Source organism: Bombyx mandarina, chromosome 01 (genome assembly GCF_030267445.1).
Source record: "Bombyx mandarina strain Sakado chromosome 01, ASM3026744v2".
Classification (NCBI taxonomy): Eukaryota; Metazoa; Arthropoda; class Insecta; order Lepidoptera; family Bombycidae; genus Bombyx; species Bombyx mandarina.
The window spans coordinates 6,914,530-6,938,611 of NC_143208.1; the positions used below are offsets into that span (position 1 = coordinate 6,914,530).

General features: G+C 37.3%; 1 protein-coding gene across 5 annotated transcripts in view; it reads left to right on the top strand.

Moving 5' to 3' along the window:
* LOC114244505 (homeobox protein araucan) overlaps positions 1 to 16,831 on the top strand; it is a 134,272-nt gene extending 117,441 nt beyond the window's left edge. For 3 of the 5 annotated variants that reach the window (XM_089728408.1, XM_089728414.1, XM_028176336.2), the window contains exons 3-7: positions 1,064 to 1,176; positions 6,361 to 6,677; positions 11,308 to 11,896; positions 12,012 to 12,079; positions 14,918 to 16,831. In XM_089728408.1, coding sequence (XP_089584534.1) covers positions 1,064 to 1,176; positions 6,361 to 6,677; positions 11,308 to 11,896; positions 12,012 to 12,051 — 1,059 coding nt within the window. In that variant the 3' untranslated portion in view covers positions 12,052 to 12,079; positions 14,918 to 16,831. The remainder of the gene's footprint in view (positions 1 to 1,063; positions 1,177 to 6,360; positions 6,678 to 11,307; positions 11,897 to 12,011; positions 12,080 to 14,917) is intronic. The other 2 variants (XM_089728419.1, XM_028176337.2) reach the window with 1 other exon arrangement.
* The last annotated feature ends 7,251 nt before the right edge of the window (positions 16,832 to 24,082 follow it).

A 24,082-nucleotide genomic window follows, 5' to 3' on the forward strand; every position in this document is an offset into this window, starting at 1 on the left:
CGTGAGCCCGGGTTATCCCTTAATAGATTTCCCCTCTGCATCCATACATTATGCAAATACACTAGTGATATGTCAGCTCGTACACTTGGGACTTTTATTGTTGCTCGTGAGTTTATTCCCTTTTATTAAGTTAACTTTAATTAAATTGAAGCCGACGTATTTGTAGGCTGATTGACTAAAATGTATTTATGCGTCGAGATTTAACAGATTACAAGTAAGCTTTGTTATTGACGGATATCTCTCTCTTGGATGTTGTTAATTATTTTTTGTATATACATTTTTGCTTGTTTATTATTAGTTTAACGAAAATACATGTAAAATTTAATATCGGTAGGCAGCGGCTTGGTTCTGCCCCTGGTATTGCTGAAGTCCATGGGCGGTAACCATTCACCATCAGGTGGGCCGTATGCTCGTCTGCCTACAAGGGCAATAAATCTCAAAATGAGTACCATGGTATACTTTAATGTGCCACTTTACTAATTAACAGGTATTTCAACAATAGTTAATCACGGCATAATGTCTGTGCACTATTGACAGATCCAATTTCGATACAAAAAGTAACTCAGTCGAACTTTGAATTATTTTTTCATGACCACATTAGTTAAGACTTATGTATGACGAAAATTTTCTGTGTTTTATTTATGTAATTAATTTCAATTTTGTCCAATTTCGATTTATTACAAACAACTACTGACAACAAACTTGCACGCATGAAGAATAATGCTTTGTTATAATAAAAATAATAGATTTCAACATGAAATAAGTAGTGCCCTTGTACTCTGTATCCTTACTGTCGTGTTTTTTCTAACAGCTGTGTGTACAAATATATTAAAATAAAATAAAAATGAATAAATCATAGCCCAGAATAAGATCATTAATACGCGCTGTATTTTACGAAGAAAGCTCTCAGAAATTAACTGTATAAAAAAAATATATTAATGCGTTTCAATATTTACTTAATAAACATGAATTCCACATGACCAAGACTGCTCTGCTATGAGTAACCGACTATGATGATGATTTACTTTCTGTGTGTCGTTAATTGCACGGTGCGATGTTTCAGAGTAACCCTTACGCGCTGAAGGAGAGCGGCGGGGAGATGTCTGCGTGGACGTCGGCAGGCTTGCAGCCCTCCGGCGGCTACTACCCCTACGACCCGACGCTGGCGGCCTACGGGTAAGTCCCCGGGGTCCACGAGGCCCCAGTGGTCCAAACGCCCGTACCACTTTAGATAAAGCCAACGCCCTGCACGGATTAACATAATGCCTCCCTATCGAAACTTATCTCTCTAATAGATTGCAATGCGAAAGGCTCGTGTTTGTATTTGGCGAAACGTGTTGATTTTAATAAATATTTGTTATGTTGCGCACATGTAGCCCCGTCCTTATTGCATTGTACGTTTCGGTTCAGATGATTTTTTCGTGAGCGATATATTTATTCTACGAAGAGTGGCATGAATAAATTTTCATTTAATTATATTGTGCGCGCTTCTATAAGAGATTCGTGGGTTAATTGTGGGTTTTATCAGAGCGATATTTGAGTTTTATGTCTCAATTAATTCAAATTAGTGAAATTGTCGTAAATAGATCTCCCGCTATCAGAAGAAACATATGTGCCAAGTTAGACGTCTAGACTTTAATTTCCAGTTTATCGGCTGGTTTATTTTAAATACACTTTATTATTAAGGCTCTTCTTATCGGCCTCCATTTATGGAATGTTTTCTCGAGAAATGTTCCTATAAAATAATTAGTTAGTTTTAGAGTTCCATATAAAACGAAGTAATTTGCAATAAAAACGTGTTAAAAATCAATTAGTCATCCTGCGCGGCTCAATGCAACATCATACATTCAAAATAAAAAAGCCAAGAAAGTCTAAATACGCTATTAAGTTGCACTATGAGTTGGTATTTAAACACTAATACCTTCCATTAAAAAAATTGAGATACGTAAGTCATGGGTAAAGGTATGTTCACACACACCCGTGCGTTAGGCAGTGCGTGTCGTCCACAAGGGACAAATGACTGAGTAACCACTCCCGACGGTTCGCCTTCTCATTTCGACACATATCCACCCGCGAACCTGACAGAGACGAATGACGCCACATCCATTCGCGCTAGTCTCTGATTAATTCACAGTTTTTCTTTGAAACGCGATCGGTCGACGCATTGCTTTGACGGTTTTCGGCAAACTTATCAACCCGTCAAACGTGTCGAACAAGGGTGAATCCACGGTAAATCGTATACAAATTTTTATTTCTGACGACGCGTATATAAATCGGCGACAGCCGTCATGAAACTGTCATAACAATGCATTATGCGGAAGCATCAATTAAATACACGTTTCACGGGGCACTTGAAATTTATCCGGCCATGAATCACTATGAAACTGTCCGAAAATAAAAACAAATCATGATACATCAAAGCAAAGTTATGCTGACAATTCGGCCGCGCTCGTTTTAATATATAGCATACGGTGCGTTGTAATCTAAAAATAATTAGAGGGGACATTAGTTTTTATGCGTAAAAAAGACACGGCAGTGCCGCGCCGGGACGAGTCGTACGGAAATACCCTGTGATATATAGCAGTCTCGGCGCTCTCGCATAATTGTTCACCGATCCAACTCACTCATAGGATGATCGATAACAGAATTACAATAAACGACGCACTTCCCTTTAATAAATTTACTACGATTTGAAACACGAAACGCGACACCGCAAAATACATTCGGCCCGTAACGCGACTGCTTATAAAATTGTGAATTCATTCGAAAACAAAAACTTCACGGGGGAGAGTCATAAAAACGTTACGGGCTCACAATAATTCGTTTATCGGACCGAATAAATAGCCAAACAAAGGTACGAGAACAGTGAAAATCATATATACATATAAGTAACGGACGGAGAGCGAGAGCGTACTTGAGTTAAGTACCGTTGCGTTGCGTATTATTTGGAACAGCCTGTAATCTGCCACGCCCGTCGCGCGCCGAAATGAAAAATTACTCAGCTATTTTTAAACACAAGTCTCGAGCACAGAAAACGTACAAAAATTAGAGAAAAGAGAGAAGGGAGCACTTGTACCGCACCATTGAGATCAAAATACGCAGGAAATTACCGCGCCCCGAGCGTGCGACGTAGCTCGCTCAGGGAATTATTTGTGTGCCAACCGATTTGGGTTGTTACTTTTTTAAATAAACCAAATAAAGAGCGTTTGTTAACGAGAATACTCATTCAGGCGACACTTATGTGAGTTTTCGGGGCTCATTTGTAAACGACTCTTCAGGACATATTTTTTTTATTAATTCATGTTTTACAGTTTTGTTTTTGTTTTGGTTTTTGTTTGAAATCGATTTGTTGTGTAGCATTAGCATTTAATATCCAAAAACATTGTGCTTTATTATACATACCTTTAGTATCTGATAAATTTATTTGGGACAAGCTGACCCGGCAGACTTCGTAGTGCCTCAATCGATAAATAAAAGACACATCGAGGGGACACATCAAAGGAAAAACAAAATTGTTTGTTTTTATATAATTCCGAGCTTTTTTTATATTTTCTCACCTTTTAAACCTTCCCTGGACTTCCGCGAATAATTCAAGACCAAAATAAGCAATTCATTTTTATATATAGAGATTTCAATTTTTGTACTCTAGTTTGTGTTGAAATTTCAGGGTTGTATTAGATAAAAATATTTTTTTTTTGAGAGAATTTTTTTTTTGTTAAAAACGTCCTAAAAGTATACAGTTTGCCTGTAACATACGACGAAACTTCATTTGAAATCAACATCAAATAAAGGCAACAGTTCCGAAACGCCTTACCGCGCTTCAGTTCAGGATCCTAATTCTAATGCGACCCGAGCCTCCCTCGGGACCCTGTTACATATATACGCGCACTTGTCACACATACATAGTCATACGATAGAGATGTACTGGTTATATAATATGCTTAGTATCGATAACATAAAAATTAACTTAGTCCATTTCTCATCTGATTTACACTATTAATATTATGTACTGAAGTCTAAATTAAGAGTTAATTCAATTGAATTCAAAATTTAACACGTTGAGCACTTTGCGGCCCACCATCATTTAGACAAAATTAGGGTATCAGTAATTTTTATCAACTTGAGATTTTCATCTTATAAAATTTATAAAATGCGATAATTTCCACGTAAGATAAAAATTAGTGACTTTTACCGTGTACTTTTTAAAATATTTTAGAAGGCTATATCATCTTGATAAAAACTACAAATTTCTATTGGATTTGAAAACCACGTCGTTTGGTTCGGCTAAAGGGCCACAGGGTTCACTTCCATACGCGTTTTGTTTGTTAACTGCAATCTGTGGCTTGTAGGAAGCGTTTGTGTTGGAACCCTTATATGGCTCACGGGTGAGCATCGTGGTCTGAATGGTAATGCTCAATTTTTCATATGGCGTTCACGTGTTAAATATTATGATAATCGACGTAAGATTGAAATACGCGAGCGTGTATTCGAATTATTTTAATAGAAAATGAAATTCGAATTTATCGATAGTTGTTAACGTTTCGATATCGATAAAACATCACCTCTCTAGATACGGGAGGGCGTCCCGTTTCCCCCGAGCGGGCAGATCGTAAACCTCCGATACCGCGAATTGAATGCTCCTCGAGCTCAAATATGTAGCAACGGTTGTTACTGTAACCGCCCGCCCTACAACGCTTTTCATTGCGCCGCGGACTTGTCGTTGTATTATACCTACAGAAAAATTTATAAATTTGTTCAACTATTTGTAGTTAGTTCGTAGGCGCTTTGAAGCTATCGTGAGTTTTGAAATGACAGTTAATATATATCTATCTCACTTCAACTGAATTGTAACTTCGACCTCAAAATTCAAGTTGACTAAGCGCGCCGGAAAATAATTAAAAAAGAATTGCTTACGTAAAATAATAAAGTCTTCTAAAAAGTAATGTTTACGTGAGATTGAAAAAAGCCACAAATCCAATTCCAGTTTCATTAATCCAGGATACGTCACGAATGATTAAATATGTTAAAGTGACTTGAAATCAACAAATTAGGTGGGATATAAAAGCGTTTCCGCCCATGAAAGTATTAACATTCTCTAAATCGAATGCACGTGTTCTCGATACGCGAGCGTCGAACGGACTGTCCTAATTAATTAACGTAACTCGGCATCGAAACTTTTGAAGCGAACTTAACGCTGAAAACCATACGTGCAAACAAAATATTAAAGCAATAAAGCGCTGTTCTCCTAAACGTCGCCGCGCGACTCCTCGACCGACATAGATTTCAAAAGAGCTTATTCGTGTTCAAACTAATGCCGCTTGATTTAAAGGCTTTGTGTATACGCGCCTCCGGCACAAACACTATTCGCTTTTGTTTTTTTTTTAATTGAAATCTACTAAGACAATTCCGTACGCTCGTATTACGTTACGTTAACACTTGAAACTCAGAAATGGCTCGGCTGTGAGATGCAGCTCAAGAGGTCTGTGCATGGCCGGAGGTCATCAGCAACTAGCAATACCGGTGTCGTCCGCGCGCAAGATGGCGTCGCTATCGATTGATGTCGTGAACGCCCACACCACCCACGCCTGCGCTGCACCGCCCTGCAATTGCAGCCGAGATGCAACGAACCGCCTTTTAAACAAAAGATAACTCTCAAGACGCTTAAATCACAAGATTAACATTTACCGAAATAAAAATGGCTATCGGACGCGATACCGTCGTTTTATCCTCCTTAATATTGCGTAGATGTTTAAAGTGAAATCCGAAAATTGTTTCGAGACAAAATCTATTTACTTAATTTTTTAAGGTACACTTGCCGCGTTAATGTTTAAAGCAAAGTCAATTATGATAAAATCGGCGGCTCCACGCTCTATGGGTCAATGAAATGCTCGTATTCATCACGATCATTCCTGGATCGCGGCTGCAAATGGGAAACGAGCTCTTAAAAACAGTTCCGAATGTCGCTTCGTGCCGCGGAAGATTTATTTTTGCCGTCGTAACGAGAAATCTATTGCCTCATATAAAACGCCTATCTGTTGCAAATTTAAAAGCCACTTTATTGCCCGCTGTAAACGTTTCGACGTATGAATGACACTGTTCAGTTAAGTCGTTTGTTATTCAATTTGCTGTAATAATATTCCGAATTTAATTTTGTTCATTTTATTATGCGCAGAATCTCTTTCAATAATAATTAAAAATGCCACTCTTCTTATTATTACATTAGCAGCTCTAGAATCAAAAACCACATCGCTCATGTAAATGAGTTCTCTTCCGAAACTCAATGTAACTGCGAATTGGTATCATATAAGGTCGGAAGCGTTTCGCTTTTAGGTGTGTAAGTATATGCATGTTTGTCAACAGATACGGAGCCGGTTACGATTTAGCTGCGAGACGGAAGAATGCTACTAGAGAATCGACAGCCACCCTTAAAGCGTGGCTCAACGAACATAAGAAGAACCCTTACCCCACGAAAGGGGAGAAAATTATGCTCGCTATCATAACTAAGATGACGCTGACACAAGTTTCGACGTGGTTCGCGAACGCACGCCGACGACTTAAAAAGGAAAACAAGATGACGTGGGAGCCAAAAAACAAGGCAGATGATGACGACGACACGATGCTCTCAGACGAGGAGAAGGACAAAGATGACCAAGACGATAAACTTAAATCCCACAAAGGTTCGTTGAGTTTTGTCTTTTCGCAACAAACAACACTCGCTGGAAAATTCAAAAATAAGGATGTTTCTATTTTCAAATTGATAATAGTCGGTCGAGTGTCGGTTGTTGCCTTAACGCTTCATCCCCTGCCTATAATTACGTAACTCCCAACTCTGCTATGCGAATTACCACCTATGAACTGTCCGATAGTTGTTATTTACTAGTTGCGACTGCGAATGACAATAATTTAATGTTACCTCGCTTGTTCTGTTAAATGTGAGTAGTGCGTGTTTATTTCCATGTACGAATTACGCCGGCGTTGTTAACCATTTAAAATTGCTTTAATTTTGTCGGTGTATAAATCGTCGAGTGAATTGGCATATCGTGGTTGAGGGCTGTGGCCCGCAGGGTGTACGGCATCGAGAGGAGGTGAGGGTAAGAGCGGGGTGCGGGTGTCGGGGAGAGGAGGGTCTCAGGCGTGTAACTGTGCGTAACCGCTTCTCGCTCCCGGATTTCCTATTCGTAGTAAAGTGGGCGGCGCCGAGGCCCAAATTTCATATAACGCGTCTTCCGTTCGTTGGTAGAACGGGGTGCCGCGCGGAGGTCGCGTTCGGCTTGTCTGACGAACTGCCCTACTTCATGTTCTTGCCAAAGGATTTGTCGAGTTCGTGGATCGTTTCTTTTATGAGGATATTCCGTCGGAAAGTAAGTAAGTACGGTTTTGGGGATTTATAATGTGTTCCAATTTAATGTGGAACCCTTTTTCAACATTCTTTATTGTTACAGGTTCGTTGTGTTTGATTTTCGGGATCGATTCGTAGGTACTCGTGTCTTTTTAGATCGTTTTGATTCGATTTCCCGTAATCGTTATGTTGAATGCAATCATAAAATCCAGACGCGCATTAGGCACGGTACGTGAGAACGCTTCGAGAGGGCGGCTTTAGTTTTGGTTGTCGTCGACATAAATTATAAGTGGACGTTATTACAATGAAGATGATTTCGAGTAGGAGTGTTTTCATTGCAAACTTCACGGCTCTAATGGAAGCAGGACGAGAGGGTGTCACGGATGACGCGCGGCTGACGCCCGGCATACGCTCTTGTAATGAAGCTCACTATTGTTGTAGTAGAAGTGTACTTAATTCGCGGTTTGAAAGGCGTCGCGCTTGCCGCCAGCATCACCGCTGGGGGCACGAAATACTGTTAATAATGAAACTTCACACATCTATGAGAACTACCGTCGTCCGATGTGTGTGATGAATGTCTGTGTGACATTGTTCTTAATGATATCTTATTGAATTAGATCTATATATTATTATATTTTATAAGTTATTTCAATAATAAAAATAGGTTATTTGGACAGCTTTGACGAGACTTTGACTTACTGACTTGACTTACTAAGCTTAAACAGATTAATTAATTTTAAATGTATTTCGAATTGTGAGTTTGAAAAATTTGTTTTTCCAACAAGCAATTCGACCTAAATTTTACAATTATTTTAAATTTTCTTTTAACGCAGAAGTTCAATTACGGGGGGTACATTACGTGTTTTTATTTACTTCTGATTGTGTGTTGTTAAATAATTATTGTCGTAATTGAAGAACACGGAATGAATATATATTGTAGATATTGATGTCTTGTTGATTAACTATAATTGATTGAAATCCAACGAAAACTATAATCACGTAACTAAAATTAACAATATCCATATATTAGGTAGATATGTATTTTGGTAATATGATATTTTTCCATTAGTAGTAGGTAACAATTAATAACGTGACCACTTTATTTGTTTGAATTCTTCACCAGTTTTCATTTTATGACGATATGATATCAAATTTGAACCTTAAAAACATAATATCTACACAATCGATATAACCTATGTAGGTACGAATGAGCAATACGAACCCTTACTCATTCGTAACGCAATTCTTTTACTGGAACGTCAATGTTAGTGACGCGCGATATATCATTTTAAGTCGTTCCGAACAAAGCCAATGGTGCAGTGTTCGCACGCGGTCCATAGGTCGCGAACGTCGTCCGACATCGGTAAACAAACATAGCAAACTATCGCGCGCTAAGCCGCTCATGAATAAAAGCTTAATTTTACCGGACCCCAGTAATAAATGTTAATTTTTGTCACGAGCGCGCACGCGTTGCAAACACAATATTAATCCGAAACGCGTTAATGGAAAACGCGTTGTGAGTGTTGGGACATAAACGGAATAGCGCCGGCCGGAGGTGGTTTGTACAAGGAGCAATAAATCGCAGCGACTTCAGCCGTAAACTGCAGACCGGGCTTGCAGGAACGCACTACAGCTGCTATCGATGTACCCCGTTCGTTTTGATTTAACTAAAACATTCGCACCAATTAAATTCCCTCATCTCCTTTTTATCATCGCACCTCCCGCCATCGGAGCAGAGTTGATCCATATTACCTGGAACCACTGCGTTCATCGACAGTGCGTTTCCAAAGATCTTTTTTGCCACGTACCATCCGGCTTTGGAATGAACTCCCCTCCACGGTTTTCCGAGCGCTATGACATGTCCTTCTTCAAACGAGGCTTGCGGAGAGTACTTTATGGAAGGCAGCGGCTTGGCCCTGGCATTGCTGACGTCCATGAGCGACGGTGACCACTTACCATCAGGTGGGCCGTATGCTCGTCTGCCTACAAAGGAAATAAAAAAAATGTTCGGCATGAAACTCTTGATAATTTCAAGGGTATTTCATTAATCGACTGTATGCTTTTTGATTTTCAAAACACATAGGTACATACCTGATTTCTGTAAAAATATTAGCGACAAAAGGAACGTTTATGTGTGAAATAAACGACATTAAAGTAAGGGATTACTCCAAACACGGAGTAAATTACTTAAAGTGGGAACGCTGCGGGGAGAACGGGGTTGTTAGACGCCCTAAGCGACTGAGACGAGTTTTTATTATGCTTCACTTCACCCCGAGGTTCGACAACTAAAATACACAAGAGAGAAAAATGTATACATCAGCGCACGAGCTGTTACTATTTCCACGATTCTTCCCTCCGATACGTGTTTGTCGTCACGTCAATAAATCGGCGGTTTGCATATTCGGGGATAGGACCCTGTGCCCGATAAATATTTATTGCAGATTTCCCTCACTATCGGCCGCGAATAGTTGATTGAACTTTTATTGTCGCGGTTCCACAGCTCCGATTTTATATCGTTGCTTTTGTTTAAAATTTCTAATTCTTCTGTTTATTCGCATTAGTTCGCATTCATGAAAATTATAGTTAATTAAATCATTGATAATAAATTCAAAGCAACGAAAGTGGATGATTTGACATTTTAGACTTAGCATTTTTTTTATAAAGGAGATAATTATACATATCTCTCATCGTTATTTTGTAAAAAAATATAAATATTTAAAAAAAAGCAACTTAAAAAGCAAGAAAGAAGAAAACTCTCGCGGCATACGCGAGATAATACTAAAATAAATTTTAAAACATCCATAATTCATCAAAGGTTTTTAAAAATTTAAAAAGTAAGACGAATAACGTTACCATTGCATTAAACACAAACCGTTATTGCAGGACCGTCAATTTCGGCCTTATCTCCGACCGTTGTGGGCCTTTATTAGATTAATACAATGAAAATTAAAACAATTTGCCGGATAAATATCTTCGCGCCGAGTATCAGTGGCGTCCCTATTTATCCTTAGTGAAGGGCAACGCGGATAACCCCTCTTAAAAGCTAGGAGCAGTCAGCATTAAATGGAATAAAGAGAATGAAGTCGAGCGGTCGCGCCTTCCCGTCCCCTCAGAGGCTCCCCTCGCGACGCTCACGGGTCTGTGAATTTCATTAGAGGCCTAAACCGCCCCGCACCTCCCGAAAGCCACTTTACAGCGGGAAATAGCATTATGATAATACTTAGGCCCGTACAAAATTCTTTGAATAAACATTTTTTTTTGTAATTGTACATTAATTGAATTTAAAAACGAAAAGCATCGGACACTTACAATTTCATTTAAAATTGTTGTCAGTTACAACGAAAAAATCTAAATATTAATCGATCGCGATTCCTTTCAGGATTGAATAAATATAATTTAGGAAAACGCACGATTCTGTCAAATCATGTAAAGCTTTCTATGTTAAAGTACACCAGCAGTTATTTAAAATTTCGTATCGTTTTATTATGAGGTTTGAAAACTGTTTGACGTTTAATCATATAACATATTTCGTAGTTGAGTGGCGTGCCGCGGGCCTCGTCGGAAAATGCGAAATAAATGCTCAGCTTAAATACAAAAGGGATCTCAACGGGCATCACGCCCGCGGCAGGGGAGTCGCGCCCCAAAGTGGTATTTTCACTTCGCTAATCGGATAACCACTTAACGAATGGGTCACTGCACGCCAAACGTATTTTCACACGACTTTCCCGAAGGGTGATCGGAGATTTCGCATCTTACGAGCTAAAACTTACGTCTCGCTCGTAATGGTCACGTCGGTTGTACGATCCGTGTCCTATTGATTTTTTCATAAAACGCTTTTAAGCCCTCTTTATTGTTGTCGCGTTAGCTACGGTGGCTATGACGACTAATCTGTACGCAACGACTAGTGAGCTCGCGTTTATTGCTGATCCGACACAAAATATGATCGATGAATCTGATTATCTTTACAGATGAGGAGCGGAAAGGGGACGAGATGCTGCAAGGGATGCACCATCAGCTGCTGAGCTACGGAATAAAGGAAGAATCTAAAAGAACTTCAGACTGTGGGGTGCCGATTCCGGCTTCCAAACCGAAAATATGGTCGCTGGCAGACACCGCAGCCTGCAAAACGCCTCCTCCCGCCGCGCAGCCGTGGCCTCAACACTCATACGGACCTCCCGAGAGAGCAGCACCAATTGACGGTAGCTCGAACGGATTTGCGTTACCTGCAACCGCCGCGGCAAGTCCTGCAAGCGGGTCTTACGGTCGCTACGGAGGATTTCCTGGTAGCCAGTACAGTGGACAACACCCATGCGTGCATCCGGCAGCTTTTCCAGATGTACAAACGGATACGCCACCGCAAACACCACCTAATATGAAAGTTCCGAGTGTGGCGAATCCCCTGGGTAGCGGCGGAGGCTCGGGCTACTGCTTTCCTCGACACCAACAGTCACCTCAACGCGACCCGTATCATAATCCACACCACGCGCCGACCAACCATCAGCCTAATCAACCTCACCACAACGAAGGCTCTGCGGCCTTCAAACCCTTCTATAAAAGGTAATATTTTCGTTGTTACTCCTGTAAAAAATAATGAAAAGCGATACCCTCTCAACAGTTGTTAGGCTAAGCCGTGAATACGTTACGTGAAAAGGATCAATGTTTCCTATTCCAGTTCCATTCACCATCCCAACGGTTTCGCGTCGGCCGTCTGAAAGCGGTTCTTGCAGTACTAGGCGAGCGGTGAGTTGTTGATTAAATAAAGTTGACCGCTAAAACGCATCTCGACCCACACACGCGAATGAGGGACGAACTCGTAAACGGGCGATCGTAGTTGAGATACCGAGAAAGCCATAAACAGAGTTGCGGTTTGGCAACAGAGGTCCGCTCGCGCCGGGACGTCATGTCGGTAATTGAAAACAATGGAGTTGACTAAAGGCGGAAGGGAGTAGCGCGGCTCGAGGGCGACGAGATTGCAATCTCGCATCATTTGTCAATGTCGAAACGTCGAGTTTCATACGCCCACGTACAATACACCACTGACCTGCCCAAATTAGTTTTTCTATCCATTTACATACCTACATGGGTGTAAGATGACCGAAATCGAAATGATCATAATATCTCGATAAAGAACCAACACGGCGGATATGCTTTTTTTAAATCTCATGTATATGGATTCGTTTGTAGTAACAGTATTTGCCGAGCTCTAAAACTATAGTTTTGTGTTATTTATCATTCTATAATGTTAGAATGAATTTATTAGAATGAATGTATCATTCGAACAAATCTGACTTCAAAGCCTGATCTGAACTAAGCTAGTCATAAATAAACTAGAAAGTGGTTGCGTACAAATCGACAACTAAGCGAAAACCAAGTTGGTGTTGTACAAGCAGTTTAGTTTGACACTAATAGGTACCTAAGGAGTGCACTAGGTGAAGTGAAAGAGTCTTAGCTTAGCTGACATAACAACGGATCGGCATAGTCAACCGGCTTAGCTTCACGTAGTGCGGCTAGTTCACATAGCTTTACACACTTAGTGAACATACTTGTACATTAAACAATGACGATTTTACATACCCGATCCTGTAGACAGAATGGTAAACAGTTGACGTCGCCCTAAACACGTCATTACGGATCCTCCTTATCCATTAACGGTGCTTTTAGGTACCACAAGCATCAGTCACCGTCCTCGTCGAACCCGTCGCTTGCAATGAAGGGCTTGACGAATGAACTAACCCATAGACATAGCCCACTGAGTTTCTCGCCGGATCTTCTCAGTGGGTCACGATTCCGATCCGGTAGTAGACTCTGCGAAGCACTGTTCTTGCTAGGGCCAGTGTTAGCAACACTCCCGGTTAGAGCCCCGTGAGCTCACCTACACGTCAAGGAGAAGCTGAAATAGCCTCCCAAGCCTATCAGCATAGGTAGGGAAAAACAAGACGATTTTAAATAATATAACATTAAATGCCTCCCTCGATTTTCCTACCTCGACGTGAACGAAAGGCGTAAATATTCATAAGCTAAATATACACACTAATTGTTTTAGTAACTTCGGATTTCGTGGCTAAATAATCCTGTCACCGGGGCACTCGGGACCGTTAACTTCGCCAGCTGATTTTAATTGCAATACATTACGCGTCGTGAAAATGCATTAGTCAAATATAGTTTTTCGACGTGGTCTTGTATGTTGTGATGTCAGAAAACATTCGTTTTCGGATCTTTCTTCCTTCTCCTCGTCTTGTTTTAAAAGTAACTTACGTAAAGTTACATAATCTTGTATGATTCTTAAATTCATGTTTACTGTGGCATAGTTAGTTACTGATTCACGATAAATTCGAGATATTAGACAAAGTTTAGATTTATTTAGTTTCACATCGAGTTTTTGTTTCTTTTTTTTTCTAAGAGCCATCAAAGGTATTCTAAGAAGAAGCACCGGCATCTTCGTCTCATTATAATAAATCGCACCGGCTACGTCGCCGCACAGGACGGCTTCGCCAAGAATTTTGTTTAAGCCAAACGCTCACAAATTCACTTCTATAAACCTTTTGTATTATTTTCGTTTTCACGCCTTTTTGTCCCTCGAATTCCTTGACGCGAAAATAACTCCTTATCGCGGTATTCTTTTAAAGTAGCCCCCAAAAAGAATGGATTTAAATCGACAGTTTTTTGTTTTCGGCTTAAATAACATGCCTGTATCGTTTTAACTTATTATTTCACTGAATTATATCGGTACCTAAAACTTCGGTGGGATCCCATTAAAACGTCTCGGAATTAATTTATCGGTTTGTAGAATCTAATGTCAATAACGAGTCCCGACATAGAAAACCGATTAATTTTTAAACTAACACATTAAATGACTGTTAATATTTAGTTTTCTGCTTGCAGTACTTAAGTTTTTTTAGTGAAATAGTAGAATCCAAGTCATTGTGAATTTCTGAAATGAGTTGTTGATAAACTTCATGAGGGCAGCGCCGAGAGTCTCGTTGAGGAGAGAGAGATAACGTGGCTGATCTACAAACGTGCGTGGGCGCGGAATCTCAATGGATCCTCTTCATTCACAACACTGCCACAGCATTAAAAGCTGCTTTACTTTTTTTCGAAGCTCTAATCTTTCGTCTTATCGCTCGATCCTGAGTCGGGTCCCTCTCCGATTCATTCAGTCGCAGGTCGGCCGGACAACTCGTTTGACTTCTTTTTTCATTGACGCCGTACAAAGTTTAGATGACCGCGGCCGAGGTCGAATTTTTATTTCTTTCACATTTCGGTTTTCCGGTCCGGACGATTCGTTAATAAATTCTCAGATAATGAGACTGAGCGTTTCGTCACCTCATCTCGATTGGTTTAGATTTTTTTTCTTTTTCGGTTTTGTATGTGTGAACTCGGCGGCGGGCGACGCTGCGATAGAATCGGAACAGACATCGAGATGTAGTTTTTTTTTTTTGTTTTTTTTTTGTTAATTTAAATACCGCTATTCTTTTTAAGGGACACTTTTATTGTTTTAAAACTAACGAACAGCACAGGTGTTAGGGCTCTGGGAGTGATATGATAGAAATAAATTTTGTGTTTTTTTTTTTGTTTCAGGTAAAGCACGTGGGAGCTGGGTCGCTGGAACGAACTTGAACCTATAAGACATCATCAGTGGCACAGCGTTTTCATTCTTATGATAAGACAACGCATACGTAGGGTAATAGAACTCGCCTAACAAACGACTAGGTCGATAGACCCTTTGTAAAATTAAATTGATTTGGTAAATAAGTTTATTTGTTTATCGCATAGTGTAATTTTAAATTCCTAAACTATTATGCACATATAATGATAAAGAAATCTATTAAGTAAATACTTTATACCGTTGTTAGTGAATTGAACGATGGTTGTCACCGGTAATTTACTACTCAGATGTCTAACGAAATATTGTATAGAATCGACATTGCTCAGTATTTTTATAGATTTAAGATTGTAACAGAATTAATATCCAAATTATTTATAGACAAAAATGAAAGCGCAATTACTTATGTGTGAATGTTGGAGCCACGATTGGTTTTAGTGAAAATGTGAATGTCCTTGTTTCGTCGGCTCGAGTTTAATGTATTTTAAGGGTCTTATTACAATGTATAAGTAGCTACATTTCGTTAAGTTCTTCCAAACATTTATTTTATTTGAACGTTAGGCTTTCTTTAGTTCAAGTGCCAGATATAAATTTGTTTAGAGTTTAAGTGTAATAAGAAAAATAAAGCAGATATTTTGTTTTACACAGAAATTTCCCTGTTCAACGCAAGCTATTGTTTAATTTTGTTAATGTCTAAATAATGATAAAAGGACGTCGATTTGATTATTGTTGTTGTCTTGTATATATATATACATATAAAAAATGTTTTGTAGATTATCTATTTTAGTTTGTGGAGGATTGTACAAAGTATGAAGCGCAGTTTCGCAGGTACGCGACATTGTTGACCTTACTTCGAAATTTAAATTTTTAAATATTGTTTCAAATTATTATAATTAGAATACATTGTAAATAAAATTATATTCCGGAACGTATTTTCGTTAAATGAATTCATTCGCAAATTGAAATGTTGTACATTCGACATTTCCTTAACACGCCGTAACGAGTTGGCAAAAACAATTTTCGAGAATAATATAAATAAAAATAATAACTTTCTTTATCTTTAGTATTAATTAAACGCTAAATTTTATTTTAATATCAATTAATCATTTCTTCTCCACAAAATGTCGAATTGTGAACGTTAGATACGAGGACATGACCCCGACCTAAGCATCTGACCCGATATATTTCACACGTCGCACTCGTTCGGTGATTACAAGCCGATCCTTAAGAAGTAACTGCTGTCAATCTAATTATAAGTATATATATACGAGAAGCTGTGCAATAGCCTTGAAATAAATAAAATAAGAACGAACCAAATTTACTACATATTTACAACAGCACTAACATTGATTTCCGATTACTTAATGCGGTTTTTTTTTTTTAATTACGACAGAAAAACAATTTCTCTATGTGTAAATAAAAATGTTTGTATCGAGCGGTTGCATACAGAAATAAAAAATGTTTTTTAACATTTTTTCGATTACTTTACTATACAACGATTCTTTATAATAATTTTATTGTATACAGATTTGTTAAGATTCGATCATGGAAACAAGGGCGCTTTTTTATTCACATTGAAATTTAATTCTATTTTTAAATAAATGATATACTTTCAATTTATTAGATTGAATTAATATTTTTACTTCGGATGCGATAAAAAAAATTAAGACAGCCCTGGCTTTTGTGATCCAATCAAATGGATCGAGGCTTTCAAAAACTAAACAAAAAAGGAATTCTTAGAAACAAAATTACTATGTGACCAAATCGAATACATTCGCTTAATATTAAATGTTCTACATAGATATTTATAGAATATATACCTATTAATATTATTATTATTATTATGAGTAAAAATTATGTAACAATTGTAATTAAATCTTTATTTCAATGTTGCAAGTTTTATTTCCTTTAGGTTAAAGATGTGATTTATAAAAAAAAAAAACAATCGATTTATTTATTATATTTTATTTACAAGCTGTTCGATTCAAGTCATAATATATACGTTAGGAAACAAATATAATTTGTATTGATAAATAAATGAAAAAATAATTGGCGACTGATTGAAACAAGGCTTATCCCGAGGACTCTTGTGTGGTACGACTGCTCTGTTCTGACGACCAATTCTTCTGATATTCGAACTCATGTCTCAAGCTGGTTGATGCAGATCATGTGAATATGAATAGATATATGAGTATATAAATTTCAATAAACGTTTTGCATCAGATGAGCAACGAGACGTTACAACTAAATGATAAGCTTTTAAAAAAAAACTATCCAGAGATCGAATAGAATAGAACCGAAAATAATAATAAGTATTAAGTAATTAGCATCTTTAATGAGGTGTCCGAAAATGTCTAAGAAATACTAAATACTTGATTATATAATAAATGATATAGAATTATGAGAATTAAATCAATACTACCAACAAATCCCTATCAAGATTTGGCTGTGGCCAGCGCTACTGAGGAATGAGATAAACATGAACTCACCTGTTACGACACGACTACATTCATAGTTCTATGCCACATGATTACAGAAGGATTAGCTATTAATTCAATAGCCGATGCGAGCACACATAAAAATCAAACCACAAAACACTGCGAACTAAAATTAGATAATATTAAACGCAGGCTAAATACATATTAAAGCCAAGAGTTAACAGCTAAAAGAATTCGCGCGCGTCCAACCTAAGAGTTCCCTAAAAATGTACGATTAAAAAAAACGAGATTAACTAAGCCTTTAAGCACAAGTAAGGGACTAAAAGTTGATAATTGACTAGTAAAAGGCTACCCCATTCCCCTCTCGGTCTTGAACAATGCCCGAATGTACTTAAACCTAATAAAAGTGCCGCTTATATCGACTCGAAAGGATTTTATAGATGATTGTACAGAGTGACGGGTCTGCTAATGAACTAATGAATTTCGTAAACGGTGAGGGTCGATTTTTTTTAATACTTCTTAAATCTTTTCATTGAAAAAATCTTCAGCCTAAGGAAGTTCGGCTCATATAATGTACTTTACAAGTCGTCAATATTCGAATAGCAATGTGTGAACTTTACAGTAGACTAATTTAAAGTTGAAATACCTGAAAACAAAATTCATTTTAACGAATCTAGCTGTAGTAGAATCTAGCTAGTAGCTGTAGGAATGAAATGATTTTAATAGACCTAGAAATATATATTTTTTGCGCATCGAATATGGTTTATTGCCTATCATTTATGTACAAATCAGTTATTGTCGCTTATGTCACGTTTGCCTTTCAAGCGTCAATATATTTCTCAAATGGAATATCATTCCTGTTCTTAATGGAAAAGGCGTACCCTCTTGGCGTCAACCAGAGACGAAATCGAGGTGCTTCTTCGCCGGCTGGAGACTACAGCGTTGGATTTTGGACTTGCGATCAATCGTGATAAGACCAAAATGATGATCGTAGATCGTGCTAACATCAACCAACCGGAAGTCCAACATATAGCGGGATGCGAGGTAGTTAATAGCTATGTATATCTAGGCTCCACTATCATCAACGCTGGAGGCTGCGAAGATGAGATCCGAAGACGTTGCGCCGTAACAAGATCCTCAGTTGAGAGGCTAACAAAGATTTGGAGAGACCGCAGAATAACCAAAAATACAAAAGTTCGGTTAATGAGATGCCTGGTCTTTCCAATCTTTCTGTATGGGGCTGAGACGTGGACGCTGAGGATGCAAGACCATCGTAAGATCGACGCACTAGAAATGTGGTGTTGGAGACGTCTCCTCAGAATTCCGTGGACCGCGCACCGTACCAACATTTCGATCCTGAAAGAGCTCAACATCAAGGAGAGACTATCGTCAACAGTCCAATTACGAATCCTCAAGTTCTTCGGGCACATCACTCGTAATGAGGACTCCATTGAGCGGTTGGTGGTGCAAGGGAAAGTCGAGGGCAAAAGATCTCGCGGACGATCTCCAACACGATGGACCGACCTCATAAAATCTGTTACTCACTCCAACATAAATGTTTGCTCTCACTCTGCGAAACATCGTGGCACATGGCGTCGCATCGCGAGAGCATCGGTATCGCAGGATCCGACTGATGCATGACCACGACCACTCTGTCAAGAGTGTACGAATAGGAAGAAAAATGGAAAAGGTCAAGAGTAGATTATCTGCGGTACAGTCACTAGTTTAAGACGACTGCCAAATTAATATCAAAGTTTTGAAAACTACAATTGTATTGGATTCATTTTTAGTATTGTTTAATGAACACATTGAACATATTTTTTTATTAACGTGTGGTCACTATCCATTTACAGACATATTATGTAGTAAAATTAAGAGATAATACATTTTAGAGTAATATGTAGTCTGTCGGTTTGAGAAGACGAATCATAAACGTGATAGATAAACTTCATATGGAATTTATTTGTTTGAAGCTTTTTTGTTTAATATTTAATTAGCGCTATCAAAAACGATATCATTGAAAATATGTAGATGTTATAAAATAAATTTAGTTCTCACGATGTAAATGAATATGGTCGTATATTGGCGAGCACCGGTAGTGCACAAACGCTCTAAATTCGACTACATCCAGGCTAGGATATATGGGTGCCAAAGCCTTATACGAGATAAGAACAGGTATAACCAGAATCCGAATACCAAATTTCTTTTACAAAGATACTGAGTCTGACCTGTCAATAAGCAGCACTTCATCAATAACGCGGTTAAATCAAGGCTGTACGGTCTTAGATTTCTTGTGAGAAAGTCTAAAAAAAAACTGAAGTAATCATTAATATGCGAATTTAAAATAGCGGTTATACTATGTTCATATAAAAAAAAAAAAAAACATCAACCCACGAATACAGTACGTGTCTCAATTGCGACGCGAGGGATAACTTAAATATTATAAAGTATAATCTGTGATCCTTAACAAATATTCAAGTATTCTCATTACACGTACGAGGGTTGACGCGATTATTGTTCACGTAACATTCAATGTACATTGGTAATCCACAAATATGTATTTTTGTTAAGGCGATTGTTTGGTGATAGTTTAAGTCTTATAATTTAAAGTCACTTAAGCATATATACTATGCGATTGCAAGATTTTCCGTTTTCGTTTAAGAATTAGACGATAATCTTTAAAAAATCATCATTATTTAATGGTTAAAATACACATCGATCACATACGAAGATTTAAGTAGATGTAAATATAAAATTTGGAGTATTGTCACATTTTAATTAAGCAATGTTTTTTTTACGAATAATGTCAAATCGTCATCACACACGTCGTCACATCTGACGTTCTTTTAATGCTTACAAATGACATGAATACTATAAAACATTCATAATGGTAATTTTAAAAGCGGGAATAAGCTGTAAAAGTAGTTTTTATTACGACCACAACTCCCGAATAGAGTAAGAAATACTGCGATATTTTACAAATACTGCAAAATTTATTGTAATAGTCCGACATTAGAGCAGCTACGAAAGCACATTTGAACGTAATCCTTTTGTTTTTTAATACGCTTTTATTAGCTTCAGACGTATGTATGTTAGTATGTAACGGAATCTTTGAACATGATTTTGACCCCGTTCAAAACGTCGGATTAACTCGAAATTTGGTATACTTATTAAGGACCGATGACAATTCAATGTTAAAAAAATTAAATAAAAATGTAACTTCTGACACCATGCACTCCACGCTTTTTTACAATAAAATCATTTTTCTTACACTATTTTTAATTCGAATTAATTAAAATTTATTTTCTATTTTTTAGTTGGATTTTCTATAAAAGCGTATTTTGTTAGTTGTTTTAAACTATTATTTATTTAATTTAACCGAAGGAAGGAATCGCCGTAAAAACAAAACATTATCGAATATCTCTACTGCAGCTAAATAGAATTCACGGCCAACATCCATCCAGTAAGATATAGATCATAAAACGTACTCATTTAGCGACAAACAAAACGTAACGATTCCTTTACTTAATCAAATCCGTTACTATACCAATTGAGACCCCCAATAAAACCGCCAGTACTCATAAAACGGCTATAAACATTGACAACACAAATAGAGGCTAATAATCTACGGAACCAATCGGAGATCGTCGATGCGACAATATATTTTATACTCTTACCTTTATATGGATGTTGCAGATGATTACTGCAATAAAATTGTTTGCCGGACGCACCGCTTTTAATTAATTGGCTTTCGTTTTGAATCGTAAACACGCGTTGTGAAGCAAAAACATTTCTAAAGCCTTTTCTAGTTTTATTTGATTGAGGTAATATTACCTCGGTCAAATAAAACTAGAAAATCTGTCTCAAATCAGAGCTCGATGTGTGATTTCAGTTAGTTTTTACTGGTGGTAGGAGCTCTTGTGAGTCCGCGCGTGTAGGTACCACCACCCAGCCTATTTCTGCCGTGAAGCAGTAATGCGTTTCGGTTTGAAGGGTGGGGCAGCCGTTGTAACTATACTTGAGACCTTAGAACTTATATCTCAAGGTGGGTGGCGCATTTACGTCATAGATGTCTATGGGCTCCAGTAACCACTTAACACCAGGTGGGCTGTGAGCTCGTCCACCAACCGAAGCAATAAAAAAGGGCCGGATAGATAACGGATACCGATGACAAGACTAAACTTCTTTATATGAGTCTTGATCTCATTCCATATGATAAGTTAATTAATTTAGGAAACCAAGTTCTCAACCAAATAAACATGAAAAATTTACAAAAAAAGCACTTACCATAAATCAGTTAGAAGTTTATTTTATAGAAATCTGTAAAAATTAATAAATTCCGTGACTAAACTTCTTAACTGCTCTAATATTACTTTGATCTTTTCTTGTATGTACGTAAAAACACATTTAAAAGATACATAATTAATTTAGCCTATATGGAACATCGAAGAACTTTCGTTTGCCAATTAAACTAAATAATGTATAAGTCAATACATAATGTAAAGTAATATAAATAAATAAAGTAATATAAATTGAATATATTATAGATATTGGTCTATCTATGCTATTAGATCTTTAATAACGCTTATTATCTGACTGTATTTTGTAACATTTATGCTGAAATAGTCTTAAAAAAAATTCGTTGAAACTAAGATGTTATATGAAAACTCAAAAATAGTCGAACTATATTTTTTACGATCTTCTCTCCGTCAAGGTGATAAACAAGAAGAATGTATAAGATTTAAATAAATTAGAAAGACTGGTTAAGAAATTATTTGAAATTCAATATTATAAGATAAACTTCACACGTTCGCAGATCATTTCTTACTGTTATGCACCGGTATGAGTTCGTAGCTTAAGAAGTTGCAGCTATTTAACGACAGATGGCAGGAGTGTTTACCAAACAGCCAATGAAGACATTAACTTTGTACAAAACGAGTAGAAACACAATTATGTTGTTTTTATATTTAGCAAGCAAGTTGATTTTGTGGTTAACTGAAAATTTTATTTCATTATTGGATAAGAGGGTGACACCATAATCACAGATTACTAATGCCATAATGTCGATGGTGTTAAATAAATGAAATTAAATTAGTTTTATAAACACGGATAAAATAATAATGATAAATAGAGTCAAAATTATCGTATGTTGTTTCTCTTACCTATGAACTATGTCTTTGCAAAAATCTGAGACAAGCTTTCGTCGCTGTATGAAATGAAGAACAGACTAAAAAATACTAATTTCTTATTAAAATAAACGTGTCAGTATTCATATCGAAACTAGTGAGGTGAACTGTTCATACTAACTAATACATTATTTCCAAAGTTAAATAATTATTATGTATTTCAATATTCTTATATGAATAGATTTTTTTTTTTTTTTGTTGCTTAGATGTGTGGACGAGCTCACAGCCCACCTGGTGTTAATAAGTGGTTACTGGAGCCCATAGACATCTACAAAGTAAATGCGCCACACATCTTGAGATATAAGTTCTAAAGGTTTCAAATATAGTGACCGAAACGCATTACTGCTTCACGGCAGAAATAGGCAGGGTGGTGGTACCTACCAGCGCGGACTCACAAGACGTCCTACCACCAGTAAAGGACAGAATTTAAAAGTTCAGTCTGTACTTGATCGGAATTAAAATAGATTTGATAAACTTTACAACGATACACGAATTTCATCAAATTCAATTCAATTGTATTCGTCAAAGGGCGGGGACATAACAGAAAATTACATAATATATTATGACGCGTGTTTATTTGTCAAAACGATAGGATAAATTCGAAAGAAATTCTAAAAAGAGTCGATCATTCGTCGGTGTGTTTGAATGTTTTATTATTGTCTTCGGTTAACCGGGAAAGGAGCTCGTTCAGTTTGCGGTTAGCCCGGGCGATACGACCGGCCGCGCTCCAAAACTCGCTCGCAGTTACTCAAATAAATATTTAGATTCCCAACGTCTCGTTTACTGCCCCGTGAATGTTATTCGGCCATTGTTCGTCCGGAATGGCTCTTATTGCGAATGGGAATTGAGCGTTAGCTTCTTTTTTTTTTTTTAAGCTTTTAAAATTTATAACGTGACTTGAATAGACGACGGCGATCGTACATAAAACTAATACACCGCGAGTTAAAATAAACAAGCATTTAAAAATAAAAATAAAAACGCTTTTATAGAAAATCGCGTGGCAAAAAAAAGCGTTAGGTGCTTTTCAGGATATTATCAAAATAACCCTTCTAACTCATATCTGTTCATAAAATATTTATAATTACTGATACCATGCAACCCACACTTTTTTTTTTATAATTAAATCATTTTTTCTTACACTTTTTTTAATTCAAATTTATTAAAATTTTATTTTATTTTTTAGTTGGATTTTTTATAAAAGCGTATTTTGTTAGTTTTTAAAAACTATTATTTATTTTTAATTTTTTAGTTGAATTTCAATACATATTTTCAATTTATTTTTAAGTATCGAATTGTCATCGATACTTAATAAGTATACCAAATTTCGAGTTAATCCGACGTTTTGAAGGGGGTCAAAATCATGTTCAAAGATTCCGATACAAACATACATACATACGTCTGAAGCTAATAAAAGCGTATTAATTAGATATATTTTGTTATGCGTAAAATAATGGGTCGAAATAGTCATATTCATTAAAAACAAAGTACAGGTGTGAATTCTTGTTCACCTGCCTGT